Here is a 14,745-nt window from a genome sequence, read left to right as displayed (position 1 = left end):
GATTATTCCTTTTCTGCTGTGGGGAGCGTTCTTGATACATGACCTATTGGCCGTTCTGTGCCGTTTTCCATCTGATGAGAGAGCACAGCTCGCACTCTGTAGGGGGATGCATCACATGTCAGTACCAATTCTTTCATCTGGTCACAATGCACTCATAGATTGGAAGAGTGCAACAATTGTTTCATCTTTATGAAAGCTTATTTCTGGGGCGCATCCCAAGACCAATGTTGGCTCTTTTTGAGTAGAGAATGCAGCGGGTCAGCACTGGAGAGAAATTGGGGAAGAGCCTCCCATAATAGTTGATCATTCCGAGGAATGATTTGAGCTCTGAGGCGTTCTTTGGCGCAGGTGCCTCTCTTATGGCTCTCACTTTCTCCTCAACCGAGTGGAGGCCCTGCAAATCTACCCGGTGACCCGAATAGATTACCTCCCTCGCTTGGAATGTGCACTTTTCTTCTTTCTAGCATAGACTTTAATCTCGGCCTTCTTTTTGACTTCACTATTGGCCAGACGTCACTCAAATGCCAGCTCAACTTGTCTGAGCTCAGTGGCTGAGTCTCCCAATATTTCATTACCCGTCTGCTTCTTGGAAAATTCTGTGACTTTTGCTTCCAAGGCCTCTTTGGCTTCATTTAGCTGATTCTTCAGCTCTTCCACCTCTTTTTTGTACTTGTTTGCTGCCTCCTGGAAAACTGAGCATTGTTGTGTTTTCTCTGCCAACTTATTCTTCAGTTTGTTCAGAGAGGTGCTGAATCATTCTGTTTCTCTCATACTCTTCCAGAGGTACAAACTTTGACCTGAGGGAATCTTGTCGTGTGTGAAGGTCTTTCAACAGGTTTTCTTTCTCCCTGCGAAGGTTGCTCGCCTCGTCTCAAACTCTGTCATCAAGCAGGGCCGTTTCTCCTGCTGTCCTTCCAGGTTTTGGCTTAAGACAGGCTGCATTTCTTCAGGCTGTTGTGTCCTTACACACTCCTTTTTCAAAAGGGGAACGCTTCTAGCTTCCTTTTAGAATCTCAGTGGCCAATCAAGGTTGATTTCCCTTAGCCAATTTCACTCTAGAAGGCTTTGCCCTCTGTCTCTCAATACTAATCCTCATAGCTGTGTCGATTGGCTTCCATAATGGATAGTTACTCTGCTTATGCCTTTTACTTGAATGTCTTCACCCGTATATGTTTTTAGCTTGGCGGCTGTTTCTTGTAAACTTAAACTAATGTTCACCATTATTCAACTATCTGAAGGTATGTTCCTCAACTACTGTAGTGGGAGCTCCCGTGTTTGCTTCCATTCTAACAGGTTTGCCATTTACTTTCACTGTGACAAATATTGGTTCTGTCTTTCCAACTTTCAGATTAAACAATGAGTAAAAGTCAGAATTTGTTGTTTCAGGCTCTCCTACAGTGTAGATTTCATTGGGCTTCTTGTTTTGTTTATAAGCCTGCCTGAATCTTTCCTTGCACTGCCTCATCATATTTCCATTCCTATGACATTAGTAGCATTTGATTTTTTTAAACTTCTAATCGCTAAAAGACTGATTGTCCCACCTCTATTAAAATTATTCTTCAGTTTCGCTGCTGTTATTTTTCTTTATTCTCCGGCTAGTGGGGGTTGTTTCCCGCTTCTCGGCAAAGTCTCACTCTTTCGTGCCTCTTTCGGCTGAGGTTTCCCACCCGATGTGGAGGACGGCACCGTTTTGCACACTCTGTATTGCTTTTGAATCTCTTACTGCGCTTTCCGTGGCCAGCGCTATCTCTAGCACCTTCTTGAAATCCAGATTCACTTCAGACAATAATCTTTTCTGAATAGTGTCCTCTTTCACACCACACACTAAACAATCTCTGAGCATGTCATACCGAACTCACAATGTTCTGTTAACTGCTTCAACTTTGCCATGTAGCATGCAGTTGTCTCACCTGTGGTTCTATTTTGCGAGTTAAACCTGAACCTCTGCATCGTGACTGAGAGCTTTGGTTGAAAATGACCCTTCACAAGGTCCACCAATTCATCAAAATTTTTCGAATCTGGGGCACTGGGTGCCATCAAACTTTGAATCAGACTGTAGATTTTGCTCCCATAATTACTCAAGGGGATTGCTCACCTCTTCTCTTCCCCCATAATCTTGTTCACTTGAAAAAAGAACATGAGGCGTTCTATGTATTGAGATCAATCATCTATGGCTGGTTCAAAAGGATCAATTCTCCAAAATTGTGGCATTTTGATAGAGGATAACTTCTTCAATTCTAATGGAGCTTGCTACTTATAAACTGGGCAAGGTACAGCGCTGATTTCTTTTTAACTTGACTTCTTCTGTTTTAGCCTTGTCGCCAGTTCGTTGTAGGGTGGCCGAGTTGTACTGTTAATGCTAGGGTTGATCAGCAGACACTTCTTGAGTGGAAACTTAAAATTTATTTACAATATAAGCAGCAACTACATGTGTGCTTTCGACTCCAACTCTATCTCCACACTGACTGCTGAGATAGCCTGTGTTACTCTCCTATTGGTTACTACAGATCATGTGATCTTGCCTAACGAGTATAACTCTTAAAGGTACATTACACACTAAATAAAATCATGATTACTACACTTCCTCTTTTAAAAACAATGTGTATTTATCCAGCACCTTAACATAGCAAAACATCCTAAAGCACCTAATAAGAGCATTATCAATAAAAACAGTTTTGACACTAAGCCACATAAGACAATATTAGGTCAGATGACTAAAAGCTTGGTTTTAAGGAGTGTCTTAAAGGAGGAGAGTGAGGTGGAGAGGTTTGGGGTGGAAATTCGAGAGTTTGGGGCCCAGGCTGCTGCAGGCATTGGCCACTGTGAGATGCTCAATCAGGGCTGCTCAAAAGAGTGGAATTAGAGGAAAGCAGATATCTCAGAGGGTTGTGGGGCTGGAGGAGATTGCAGAGATAGGGAGGGATTTGAAAACAAGGCTGAGGATTTTAAAATGAAGGCATTGCCAGACTAGGAGCAAGTGTAGGTCAGACAGCACAGGGATAATGGATGAATAGGACTCGATGCATTTTAGGACAAGGGTAGCAGAATTTTGGATGATCTCAAATTTATGGAGGCTGGAAATTGGGAGGCCTGCCAGGAGTTCACTGGAATAATCATGTCTAGAGATAACAGAGGCATGTAAGAGGTTTGAGCTGCAGATGATTTGAGACAGGGGTGGACTTGGGTGCTGTTACAGAGGTTATCTTGATGATAGTGCTGATTTGTGTTGGGAAGCACAGTTGGGATCAATATCAGCATGGGCTGCTGGGTCGCTGCTTCTGGAAGCAGGCCTGAGGTGAGAAAGGGGGTTGGTAGGTGGCAAGGCTGGCAGCTGAGAAGGTCTGCCTTCATTTGCTGAATCTTGCCCAGTTCTATTCATGAATGTTAGACCCCCTAACGCACACCCTTCACTCTAGCACTCACCTCCATGCCCCCCATGCCCCCTCCATTTCCTTCATGCATTCTATATAGTGCCTTGCACCCCCCCACACCCCCTTGTACCTTCTATGTCTCCTCCATGATCACAATGGTCACTCCATACCTCCCATGCATCCACCATACCCACTCACTCAGTATCCACTATGGACAGAACCCCTGAGCCCTACAATAAAACTGGGAAGTCTTTGAAATATTTGCGAAACCATGAAAATAAGCAATCATCCATTCATTCAAAAAACCCTCCACTTATGAGCTCATAAAACTGTTATTTAAACTCACAGCCATTCAAACTCCACTTGAAAAAAACTTACTCTTCTTAAGTGCTCAGACATTTATCAAAATAAACAAAAAGCCATTCAAAAACAACCTCAAAGAAAAATAACCCTATTAAATGGTCATAATGGTTGATCACAAAAGCTCACAGTCCCCTTGACAGGTGAGGTGAGAGTCACTGTCCTTGGCACCAAGGCAGCATTTGATCGAGTGCAGTATCAAGGAGCCCTAGCAAAACTGGAGTCAATGGGAATCAGGGGGAAAACTCTCTGCTGGTTGGAGTCATACCTAACACAAAGGAAGATGGTTGTGGTTGTTGGATGTCAGTCATCTCAATTCCAAGATATCACTGCAGGAGTTCCTCAGGGCAGTGTCCTAGGCCCAACCATCTTCAGCTGCTTCATCAATGACCTTCCTTCCATTTGGTCAGAAGTGGAGATGTTCGCTGATGATTGCACAATGTTCAGCACCATTCGCGACTCCTCAGACACTAGAGCAGTCCGTGTCCAGATGCAAAAAGATCTGGACAATATCCAGCTTTGGGCTGACAAGTGGCCAGTAACATTTTCACCACACAAGTGCCAGACAATGATCACCTCCAACAAGAGAGAATCTAACCATTTCCCCTTGACATTCAATGGCATTACCATTGTTGAATCCCCCACCACCAGTGTCCTGGGGTTATCATTGACCAGAAACTGGACTATCCATATAACTACTGTGGCTACAAGAGCAGATCAGAGGCTAGTAATTCTGTGGAGTCTAACTCATCTCCTAATTCCCCAAAACCTGTCCGGAGTGTGATGGCATAATCTCCGCTTGCCTGGATGAGTGCAACTCTAACAACACACAATAAGCTTGACACCACCCAGGACAAAGTAGCCCGCTTGATTGGCACCCCAACCACAAATATTCACTCCCTCCACCAGTGACGCACAGTGGCAGCAGTGTGTACCATCTACAAGATGCATTGCAGGAACCCTCACCAAGCCTCCTTAGGCAGCATCTTCCAAATCCATTACCTCTACCATCTGGAAGGACAAGGGCTGTTGATAGATAGGAACACCACCACCTGGAAGTTCCCCTCCAAGCCACTCCCATTCTGATTTGGAAATATATTATCGTTCCTTTAGTGTCGCTGGGTCAAAATCCTGGAATTCCCTTCCTAACAGCACTGTGGGTATACCTACACCACAGGGATTGCAGCGGTTCAAGATGGAAACTCACCACCACTTTCTCAAGGGCAATTAGGGATGGGCAATAAATGCTGGCCTAGCCAGCAAAGTCCATATCCCGTATATGCATTTTTAGAAAGCTGTGCATATAACCTCTGCTGAGCTAAATCCATTAGTGGGGTTTGAAACTCAGCCAACCATTCATAATGAGATTTCTTTGCACAGCTGTATAAACAACGCTACAGAGCCGGATACAATAGTGCCTTGACTGAACAGGAGGCTCATCTGTTTCAAAGGCTCAACAGATTTACCTTCAATCAAAGAAATCAGGCAAATGTTCAGTTTTTTCAAAGGCTCAGAAGATATCTAGGCTTTAAATAAATGTAAAAATCGAACCACAGCTCCAGTTAACACAATAATACCTGATTCTTAATATTGTTGAATGCATAAGAGCCCTTTAGCCCCTAGAGAAAGTATTCTACTGCATCTGAACACTGACACAATGCTGGTCGATTTAATGGTCACTTACCTTTTAAGTTCTTCACTCTTCACTCCATGACCAATCACTGCATTAAAAATGTACTTAACTTATCTTACAGCATCTAACTACTTTTGAAGTTGGCAACCCCTTTTAAACTTACCTGTCATAAGATTTCCAACGTCACAAGTTTCACAAACTGACTGACCTAATGTGATTTCGACAGGCTTCAGGAACCTGCCTGTTTCACTGAAGATCTCAAACTCAGGGAAATGCAAAATTGAGGCAGGCATTTAAAGGGCTGAACCTGAAATAATTTTGAATGTGCATCAAGTCACAACCCACCAAGTTTCTCCCGCTGGTCAAAATCGTGGCCAACTGGAATCAGCTAGGAAATTTAAATCTATGGTCCCTCTGTCTCCAGTTTTGGCCACCTGATGCAGTTTTGCTCAGCACTGGACAGCAAAATCCAGCCCAATAGCTTCAATCCTCCCAGTATTAAAAATATTTAAGTCTCTTTATCTCCATAGTGAACCTGTTATGTATTCATACTAACCCCACTCTGAGTTAATACTGACCCCATTGTGTGTTAGTACTAACTCTGCTGTGTGTTAATGCTAACCCTGCTGTGAGTTAGTACTAATCCTGCATGAGTTAATACTAACACTCCTCTGTTAATCCTAACCCCGCTGTTAATACTAACCCTGCTGTGAGTTAATACTAATCCTGCTGTGAATTAATATTAATACTCCTGTGTGTTAATCCTAACCCTGCTGTGAGTTAATCCTAACCCCTCTGTGCGTTCATCCTAACCCTGCTGTGAGTTAATACTAACTCCACTGTGAGTTAATGCTATCCCTGTTGTGAGTTGATACTAACCCTCCTATGTGTTAATCCTAACCCTGCCGTGTTAATACTAACCCTGTTGTCTGTTAATCCTAACCCCACTGTGTGTTAATGTTTCCCGCACTATGAGTTAATGTGATCCCCTCTGTATGTTAATGCTCGCCCCCCCGTGTGTTAAATCTAATCCCACTGTGTGCTAATACTAACCCTGCTGTATGTTAATCCAAACCCCTCTATGTGTTAATGCTAATCTCGCCGTGTGTTAATGCAAACCCCGCTGTGAATTAATGATAGCCCCACTGTGTGTGAATACTAACCCTGCTGTGTGTTAATGCTAACCCCGCTGTGAGTTAATGCTAACCCCACTGCGTATTAATCCTCACCCCACTGTGAGTTAATACTAACCCCACGGTGAGTTAATGCTAACCCCACTGTGTGTTAATACTAATCCCGCTGTGAGTTAATACTAACCCCACGGTGAGTTAATGCTAACCCCACTGTGTGTTAATACTAATCCCGCTGTGTGTTAATACTAATCCCGCTGTGAGTTAATGCTAACCCCTCTGTAGTTAATGCTAACCTCACTGTGAGTTAATGCTAATCCTGCTGTGTTTCAATGAATACATGACTATTCTGACAATGTCGATTATTTTCATCTAATAACAAATTTGATGTGATTTTCCTGCTCGTTTTGCTGTTTCCAGGAGCTGTATTGTGAAACACATGAGCATGTCGGAGTGCTGTTTGCTTCAATACCAGAATTTGCTGCTTTTTACTCGCAGGCTGAGGGAAATCAACAGGGAATGGAATGTCTGCAGCTGCTTAATGAGATCATTGCTGACTTTGATGATGTAGGTACCCTAGCTTGAATCTGAAGTGATGGTGACACACATTTCAATGTTTACAAAGCTGTTTGTACTGTACCTGCTTCTGTTCATTCTCAGCATCTACACACGTCTGGAATAACCCCATGAGTACTTACTGTCCCTCTGCAATGTGGATTTGGGAATGTCTCCGCAGTGCATCACATTCCTTATGCTCACATTCTCAATACTTAAGGCATTTGAATTTTTAAAAATTATTTCATGGGAAATGGGTGTCACTGGCTAGGCCAGCATTTGTTACCTATCCCTAATTGCCCTTTGCGAAGGTGGTGATGAGTCACTTTCTTGAACCACGCATACCATGTGGTGTAGGTATACCCACAGTGCTGTTCGGGAGTTCTAGGATTTTGACCCAAAATGTCCCAAAGTTAAGACTGATTGTCAGAAGTCTCTGCTGCTACTCCTGCCCTTTCTCTGAACCCACAGCTCGATCTAGTTTCTCTCTTATCTCCCCTCATGTCCTTTCTAAACTTAGCTTGTCCGTGACACCATCTGCCGCTCCCTCGATCTTATTCCTACTAAACTACTGACTACTTATCTTCCCTTCTTGGCCCCCATGCTAAGATAGTGAATGGTTCCCTTGCCTCAGATACTGTATCCCCTCACTTTCAAATATACCATTATGACCTCTTCTCCTCAAAAAAAATCCTGAATCCTTCTGTCCTTGCAAATTACAAACTCATTTCCAACTTCCTTTTCCTTTCCAAAGTTCTTGAATGTGCTGTTGCCTTCCAAAGCCATGTCCATCATTCCTGCATTTCCATGTTTGAATTGATGTGTAGGTCACAGGATTCACGCTTTCAGGTCTCTGGTCTTGACCTTGAACCCACTTGTGGAGATTGACAGGTGGCTGTTGTCTCTAGAATCTTCACAATTTGATGGCTAGCAAGGAAACCATACTGAACCCTGTATGACCATCGCACCATGTCAGTCAGGCTATTGTTGATTTTTGGGGACCCGCATGGGCCCCAGTTATGCCTGTCTCTTTATGGGGTATGTGGAACATTCCTTGTTCCAGTCCTACTCAGGGCCCCTCCCACAACTCTTTCTCCGGTACATCGATGATTGTTTCAGTGCTGCTTCATGCTCTCGTCGGGACCTGGAAAAATTTATTGATTTTGCTTCCAATTTCCACCCCTCCATCATTTTCACATGGTCCGTCTCTGACACTTCCCTTCCCTTCCTTGACCTCTCTGTCTCAATTTCTGGTGATAGACTGTCCACCAATATCCATTACAAACCTACCGACTCCCACAGCTACCTCGACTACAGCTCCTCACACCCCGCTTCCTGTAAGGACTCCATCACATTCTCTTAGTTCCTTCGCCTCCATCGCATCTGTTCTGATGATTCCACTTTCAAAAACAGTTCCTCTGACATGTCCTCCTTCTTCCTTAACCGAGGTTTTCCACCCACTGTGGTTGACAGGGCCCTCAACCGTGTCCGGCCCATCTCTGCCGATGCTGCCAGACCTGCTGAGTTTTTCCAGGTATTTTTTATTTTTTGTTTTGGATTTCCAGCATCCACAGTTTTTTGTTTTTGTTTTTATTTTTGTTTTTACACTGTTCCTTAATCTGATTCTGAACAACTCTCTATTCATTAAGTCAAACTCTAGCAAGGCCATAGTGTACTCTCCCAAGGACCTTATCAGGATTCCAGAAAGATCCACTTGTTTGAGCTGAAATTGCTCTCTCCCGTGAGAGAGAGACTTTCGACTTATCCAGTGATTATACTTATAGAGTCATTATACATTAATATGTCAATGAAAACCCACTCTTTCAAATATGATTATTGATTATATTGATTCATTAATTAAAACTCAATCAAGGTTCATTACTTTTATGATCTGTTTCATGACTAGCCAGTACTTAATACAATAATTTGATTAATTCATGTATTGCTGAAAAAAGAAACATACTATCAAAGCTTTTCGCTTTGTACTCATCAGGAACAGAAGCAAGAATTCCACATTTCAAAGAGAACAATAATTATACTGCATAAGAAAAGGAATGCTGATTGGTTGGCAAGTGGACTTTGGTTGAGGCATTAATCTTGGAGAATGCTCCAGGGAAAAGTTATTCCCAAAGCTTTTGTTTAAATTCAAAAAAGGCAGGTCAACTCTGATTTTCGAGTTGTTGCAATAGGGAATGCACTGGGGAACAGTTATCCCTCATGCTTTTGTTTAATTGAAAAGATGCAGTTCCCAAGCTTATTATTTCTGTTTGCAGAGGTCAGGACCCTGCATGTGAATATATGTAGCTTTTAGCAAGTATAAGTGAGACACATTGTGAGCTCAACAGCTGATGGCCTCCTTGACCTTATTAGAGTGAATAATGTATAAATATGGGCAAGCTGAACTAAAATATTACTACCTCAAGCCTACGTACACTCCTACCTGACTCACATTATGTCCTTTCACCCATTACCCTGTACCAGCTGACCTACAACGGCACCCATTCTGGCAACGCCTCAATTAAAATTTAAAATGTAATATTTTAAAATTCTCGTTCTCTCTTTTCCCAATACCTGTAACCTCCCCCAGCCCTCTTAGGTCTCTGTGTTGCTTCAATTTTGACCTCTTATACACTGATCTTCCTTTCGGCCTACCTTTGATGGCTGTACCTTCAATTGCTTCTGCCACATACTCTGTAATTTCCTCTCTACCTCCCTCTGCTCATTCAAAACTTTCCTTAAAATCCACATTGTTGACCAAATTATTGGTTGTTCCCTATCCTGAAATATTCTCATGTTGATTATGTCTCTGTGAAGATCCCTGAGAATGTTACTCTACATTAGAGCTGCCATTGAAACGCAAATTATTGCTTATTTTGAGTGCAGTAATGTTAATCCAAATTGATTCTGTTTTCCATGGTTTCTTTATGTAGCTGTTGGGTGATTCACGTTTTGAGAATATTGAAAAGATCAAGACCATTGGGAGTTCATACATGGCAGTGTCTGGACTGACCTCAGAGCAGCAGGTATTCCTGCATCTACAAGTTAGATCTTTTGTGGTACTCATCTGGTAAAATACATGTATGATGACACATGTGAGATAACACACTCCTTGTAGCAATTGTAGCATATCGGCCCACAATTTGCTGAAAAGCTATGCCAGGGTAGAGGCACGTTTGCAGCCATAATTGTAGTCCTAGAAACTGACACCATTACATACATCACACCATTATCACCTGGGACTATGTCATCATCGCTGAGAACAGTTTGATAGGTATTATAGTCTTAAAACCATTTAAAATCAATGACTATCACAGATTTGGTGCATTCAAACCATTCCTCAATCTAGTTGAAGAACTCTGGTGCTGGAGAGCCAGCAGTGGCTTGATTTAAAGGCAAGGGGTGGTTTTATTTCCCAGGGTTTGGGAGTCTGTGCCGAGAATGACATGGGGTACACAGGGTCTTGTCCATTGACCCAAATTTGCATGTGATGAACATGGTTGGGAAGCACCCTAAGCACAAAGCTGTTGATTAGAGTCGCTGAATCCATTGTGAGATATATTCACCTCTCTTGACTCTTTGCATCCAAGATGAACCTCAACACAGACAGTGACTTTAAAAGGAAGGCAGTTACTGGTCACCTGACCCAAGGCACAGATTAGAGATAACTGAAATTAAAAGATGCACAGATTAATATTTTATTTTATTTTATCATGTCCTGGTTAAACCAGGATCCTCCTAAAATAGAAACAATGTCAGAAATATTATGACAGTTTCTAGACCTTGAGAGTGGCCTGATGCACAATTAGAAGCTTGGTCAAAATACATTGGTCATTCAGCAAACCCCTTCCGATTTAGATTTTTAAAAATTCTTTCACAGGACATGGGCATCTCTGGCTAAGCCAGCATTTATTGCCCATCCCTAATTGCCCTTGAGAAGGTGGTGGTGAGCTGCCTTCTTGAACCACTGAAGTCCATGTGGTACAGGTACACCCACAGTGCTGTTAGGGAGGGAGTTCCAGGATTTTGTGAAGGAACAGCGATATATTTCCAAGTCAGAATAGTGAGTGGTTTGGAGGGGAACTTCCAGGTGGCGGGGTTCCCATGTGTCTGCTGCCCTTGTCCTTCTAGATGGTTGTGGTCATGGGTTCTGGACCAATACATTGAGGAACCAACTAGAGAACAGGCCATCCTAGACTGGGCACTGTGTAAGGAGAAAGGAATAATTGGCAATTGAGTTGTGTGAGGCCCCTTGGGGATGAGCAACCATAATATGATAGAATTCTTCATCAAGATGGAGAGTGACGTAGTTGATTCTGAGACTAGGGTCCTGAATCTTAATAATGGAAACTACGATGGTATGAGGCGCGAGTTGGCTATGATGGATTGGGAAATGTTACTATAAGGGATGATGGTGGATAGGCAATGGCAAACATTCAAAGAGTACATGGGTGAACTGCAACAATTGTTTATTCCTGTCTGGCGCAAAAGTAAAACAGGAAAGGTGGCCAAACCATGGCTTACAAGGGAAATTAGAGATAGCATTAGATCCAAGGAAGAGGCATACAAATTGGCCAGAAAAAAACAACAGACCTGAGGAATGGGAGCACTTTAGAATTCAGCAAAGGAGGACCAAAGGATTGATTAAGAAGGGGAAAATAGAGTACAAGAGTAAGCTTGCGGGGAACATAAAAACTGACTGTAAAAGTTTCTATAGGTATGTGAAGAGAAAAAGATTGGTGAAGACAAATGTAGATCCCTTACAGTCAGAAACAGGGGAATTTATAATGGGAAACAAAGAAATGGCTGACCAACTAAATACATACCTTGGTTCTGTCTTCACAAAGGAGGACACAAATAACATACCAGAAATGTTGGGGAACACAGGGTTTAGTGAGAGGGAGGGACTGAAAGAAATCAGTATTAGTAGGGAAATGGTGTTGGGGAAATTGATGGGATTGAAGGCCGATAAATCCCCAGGGCCTGATAATCTACATCCCAGAGTACTTAAGAAAGTGGCCCTGGAAATAGTGGATGGTCATCTTCCAAAATTCTATAGCCTCTGGAACAGTTGCTACAGATTGGAGAGTAGCTAATGTAACCCCACTATTTAAAAAGGGAGGTAGAGAGAAAACAGGGAATTATAGACCAGTCAGCCTGACGTCAGTAGTGGGGAAAATTCTAGAGTCCATTATAAAAGATTTAATAGCTGATCACTTGGAAAACAGTGGCAGAATCGGACAGAGTCAGCATGGATTTACGAAAGGGAAATCATGCTTGACAAATCTACTGGAATTTTTCGAGGATGTAACTAGTAGAGTTGATGAGGGGGAGCCAGTGGATGTGGTTTATTTGGACTTTCAGAAGGCTTTCGACAAAGTCCCACATAAGAGATCAACGTGTAAAATTAAAGCGCATGGGATTGGGGGTAGTGTATTGAGATGGATAGAAAACTGGCTGGCAGACAGGAACATAGGGCTGAATTTTGCCGTTGGCGAGCAGGGGGCGGGGCCTGCTCGCCAACGCGTAAAATGACGCGGGATGACGTCGGAAGTCATCCGGCCCCATTTAAATTTTCAGGAAGGCGGGGGTGCAGCAAAATCAGCTGTGGGCCTGCCGACCTGTCAATGGCCAATTGAGGCCATTAACAGAATCATTAAAACAATTAAAGGACCTGTCCGTCCAACCTTAAGGTCAGCGGGTCGGCCAGGAGCCCCGGCGGCAAATAGAGAAAACATGAAACCTCATCCACTGGCGGGATGAAGTTTCATGTAAGGATTTTAAAAGTTGAATAAAGTTTTAGTGTAAATTATGAACATGTCCCATCTCGTGTGACATTGTCACATGAGGGGGACATGTTAAGGATTTATTTTTTCTATTTTTAATGTTTTTAGAACTGACAGCGATCTCCCTGAGGCAGCACTTAGCCTCAGGGAGATGTGTGCATGTGCGATAGAGCGCACTCTCGCATTTGGGGAATCCCCCCGCCCACACAGGGAGCGTATAGCGCTTCCCGCCGGACGTCACGCTGGGCGGGCCTTAATTGACCCGCCCATGTAAAATGGCGGCGGGGCCCACTTCTCCGGCGGGGATCGACTCCCTGCCCGCTGGAGATTGGGTCAGGCCCACCCGCCTGACAGGCAGAAAATTCTGCTCAAAGAGTAGGAATAAACAGGTCTTTTTCCGAATGGCAGGCAGTGACTAGTGGGGTACCGCAGGGATTGGTGCTGGGACCCCAGCTATTCACAATATATATTAATGATTTAGATGAGGGAATTAAATGTAATATCTCCAAATTTGCAGATGACACAAAGCTGGGTGGGAGGGTGAGCTGTGAGGAGGACGCAGAGATGCTTCAGTGTGATTTGGACAAGCTGAGTGAGTGGGCAAATGCATGGCAGATGCAGTATAATGTGGATAAATGTGAGGTTATCCACTTTGGTAGCAAAAACAGGAAGGCAGATTATTATCTGAATGGCTATAAATTGAGAGGGAAATGTGCAACGAGACCTGGGTGTCCTTGTACACCAGTCGCTGAAGGTAAGCATGCAGGTGCAGCAGGCGGTAAAGAAGGCAAATGGCATGTTGGCCTTCATAGCCAGAGGATTCGAGTACAGGAGCAGGGATGTCTTGCTGCAATTATACAGGGTCTTGGTGAGACCACACCTGGAATATTGTGTGCAGTTTTGGTCTCCTTATCTGAGGAAGGATGCACTTACTATAGAGGGAGTGCAGCGAAGATTTACCCGCCTGATTCCTGGGATGGCGGGACTGACATATGAGAAGAAATTGAGTCAGTTAGGATTATATTTGCTGGAGTTCAGAAGAATGAGAGGGTATCTCATAGAAACCTATAAAATTCTAACAGGACTAGACAGGGTAGATGGAGGAAGGATGTTCCCGATGGTGGGGGAGTCCAGAACCAGGGGTCACAGTCTGAGGATACAGGGTAGACCATTTCGGACTGAGATGAGGAGAAATTTCTTCACCCAGAGAGTGGTGAGCCTGTGGAATTCACTACCATAGAAAGTATTTGAGGCCAAAACATTGTATGTTTTCAAGAAGGAGTTAGGTATAGCTCTTGGGGCGAAAGGGATCAAAGGATATGGGGAGAAAGCGGGAACAGGCAATTAAGTTGGATAATCAGCCATGATCCGAATGAATGGCAGAGCAGGCTCAAAGGGCCGAATGGCCTACTCCTGCTCCTAGTTTCTATGTTTTTATGTTTATATGTTTCTATGTATGGAAGGTACTGTCAAGGGAGCCTTGGTGAATTCCTGCAGTGCATCTTGTAGATGGTACACACTGCTGCTTCTGCACATTGGTGGTGGATGGAGTGAATGTTGAAGGTGTCAGAAGTGTTGTCACTCAATGGACTGCTTTGTCCTGGACAGTGTTGAGCTTCTTGAGTGTTTTTGAAGCTGCACTCACCCAGGCAAGTGAGGAGTATTCCATCACACTCCTGACTTGTGCCTTGTAGATGGTGGACAGGCTTTGGGGAGTCAGAAGGTGAATTAGACTCTGCAGAATTCCTAGCCTCTGATGTGCTTTTGTCGCTACAGTATTTATAATATTTGGTCAAGTTCAGTTTCTGGTTAATGGTAACCCCCAGGTTATTGATTGTGGGGGAATTCAGGGGTAATGCCATTGAATGTCAAAGGGAGATGGTTAGATTTTCTCTTGTTGGAGATGGCCATTC

At 43.5% G+C, this 14,745-nt stretch overlaps 1 protein-coding gene across 1 annotated transcript in view; it reads left to right on the top strand.

Annotated features, from left to right (window-relative positions):
- The window catches only part of LOC144690014 (adenylate cyclase type 8-like), a 181,805-nt gene that overhangs the window by 154,888 nt on the left and 12,172 nt on the right, over nt 1-14,745 (top strand). Inside the window, exons 15-16 of the mRNA XM_078557546.1 lie at nt 6,915-7,061; nt 9,980-10,072. Of these exons, the coding sequence (XP_078413672.1) occupies nt 6,915-7,061; nt 9,980-10,072 (240 nt within the window). The remainder of the gene's footprint in view (nt 1-6,914; nt 7,062-9,979; nt 10,073-14,745) is intronic.

Source organism: Cetorhinus maximus, chromosome 14 (assembly GCF_964194155.1).
Source record: "Cetorhinus maximus chromosome 14, sCetMax3.hap1.1, whole genome shotgun sequence".
Taxonomy (NCBI): Eukaryota; Metazoa; Chordata; class Chondrichthyes; order Lamniformes; family Cetorhinidae; genus Cetorhinus; species Cetorhinus maximus.
This window is presented reverse-complemented; position numbering and strand designations above follow the sequence as displayed.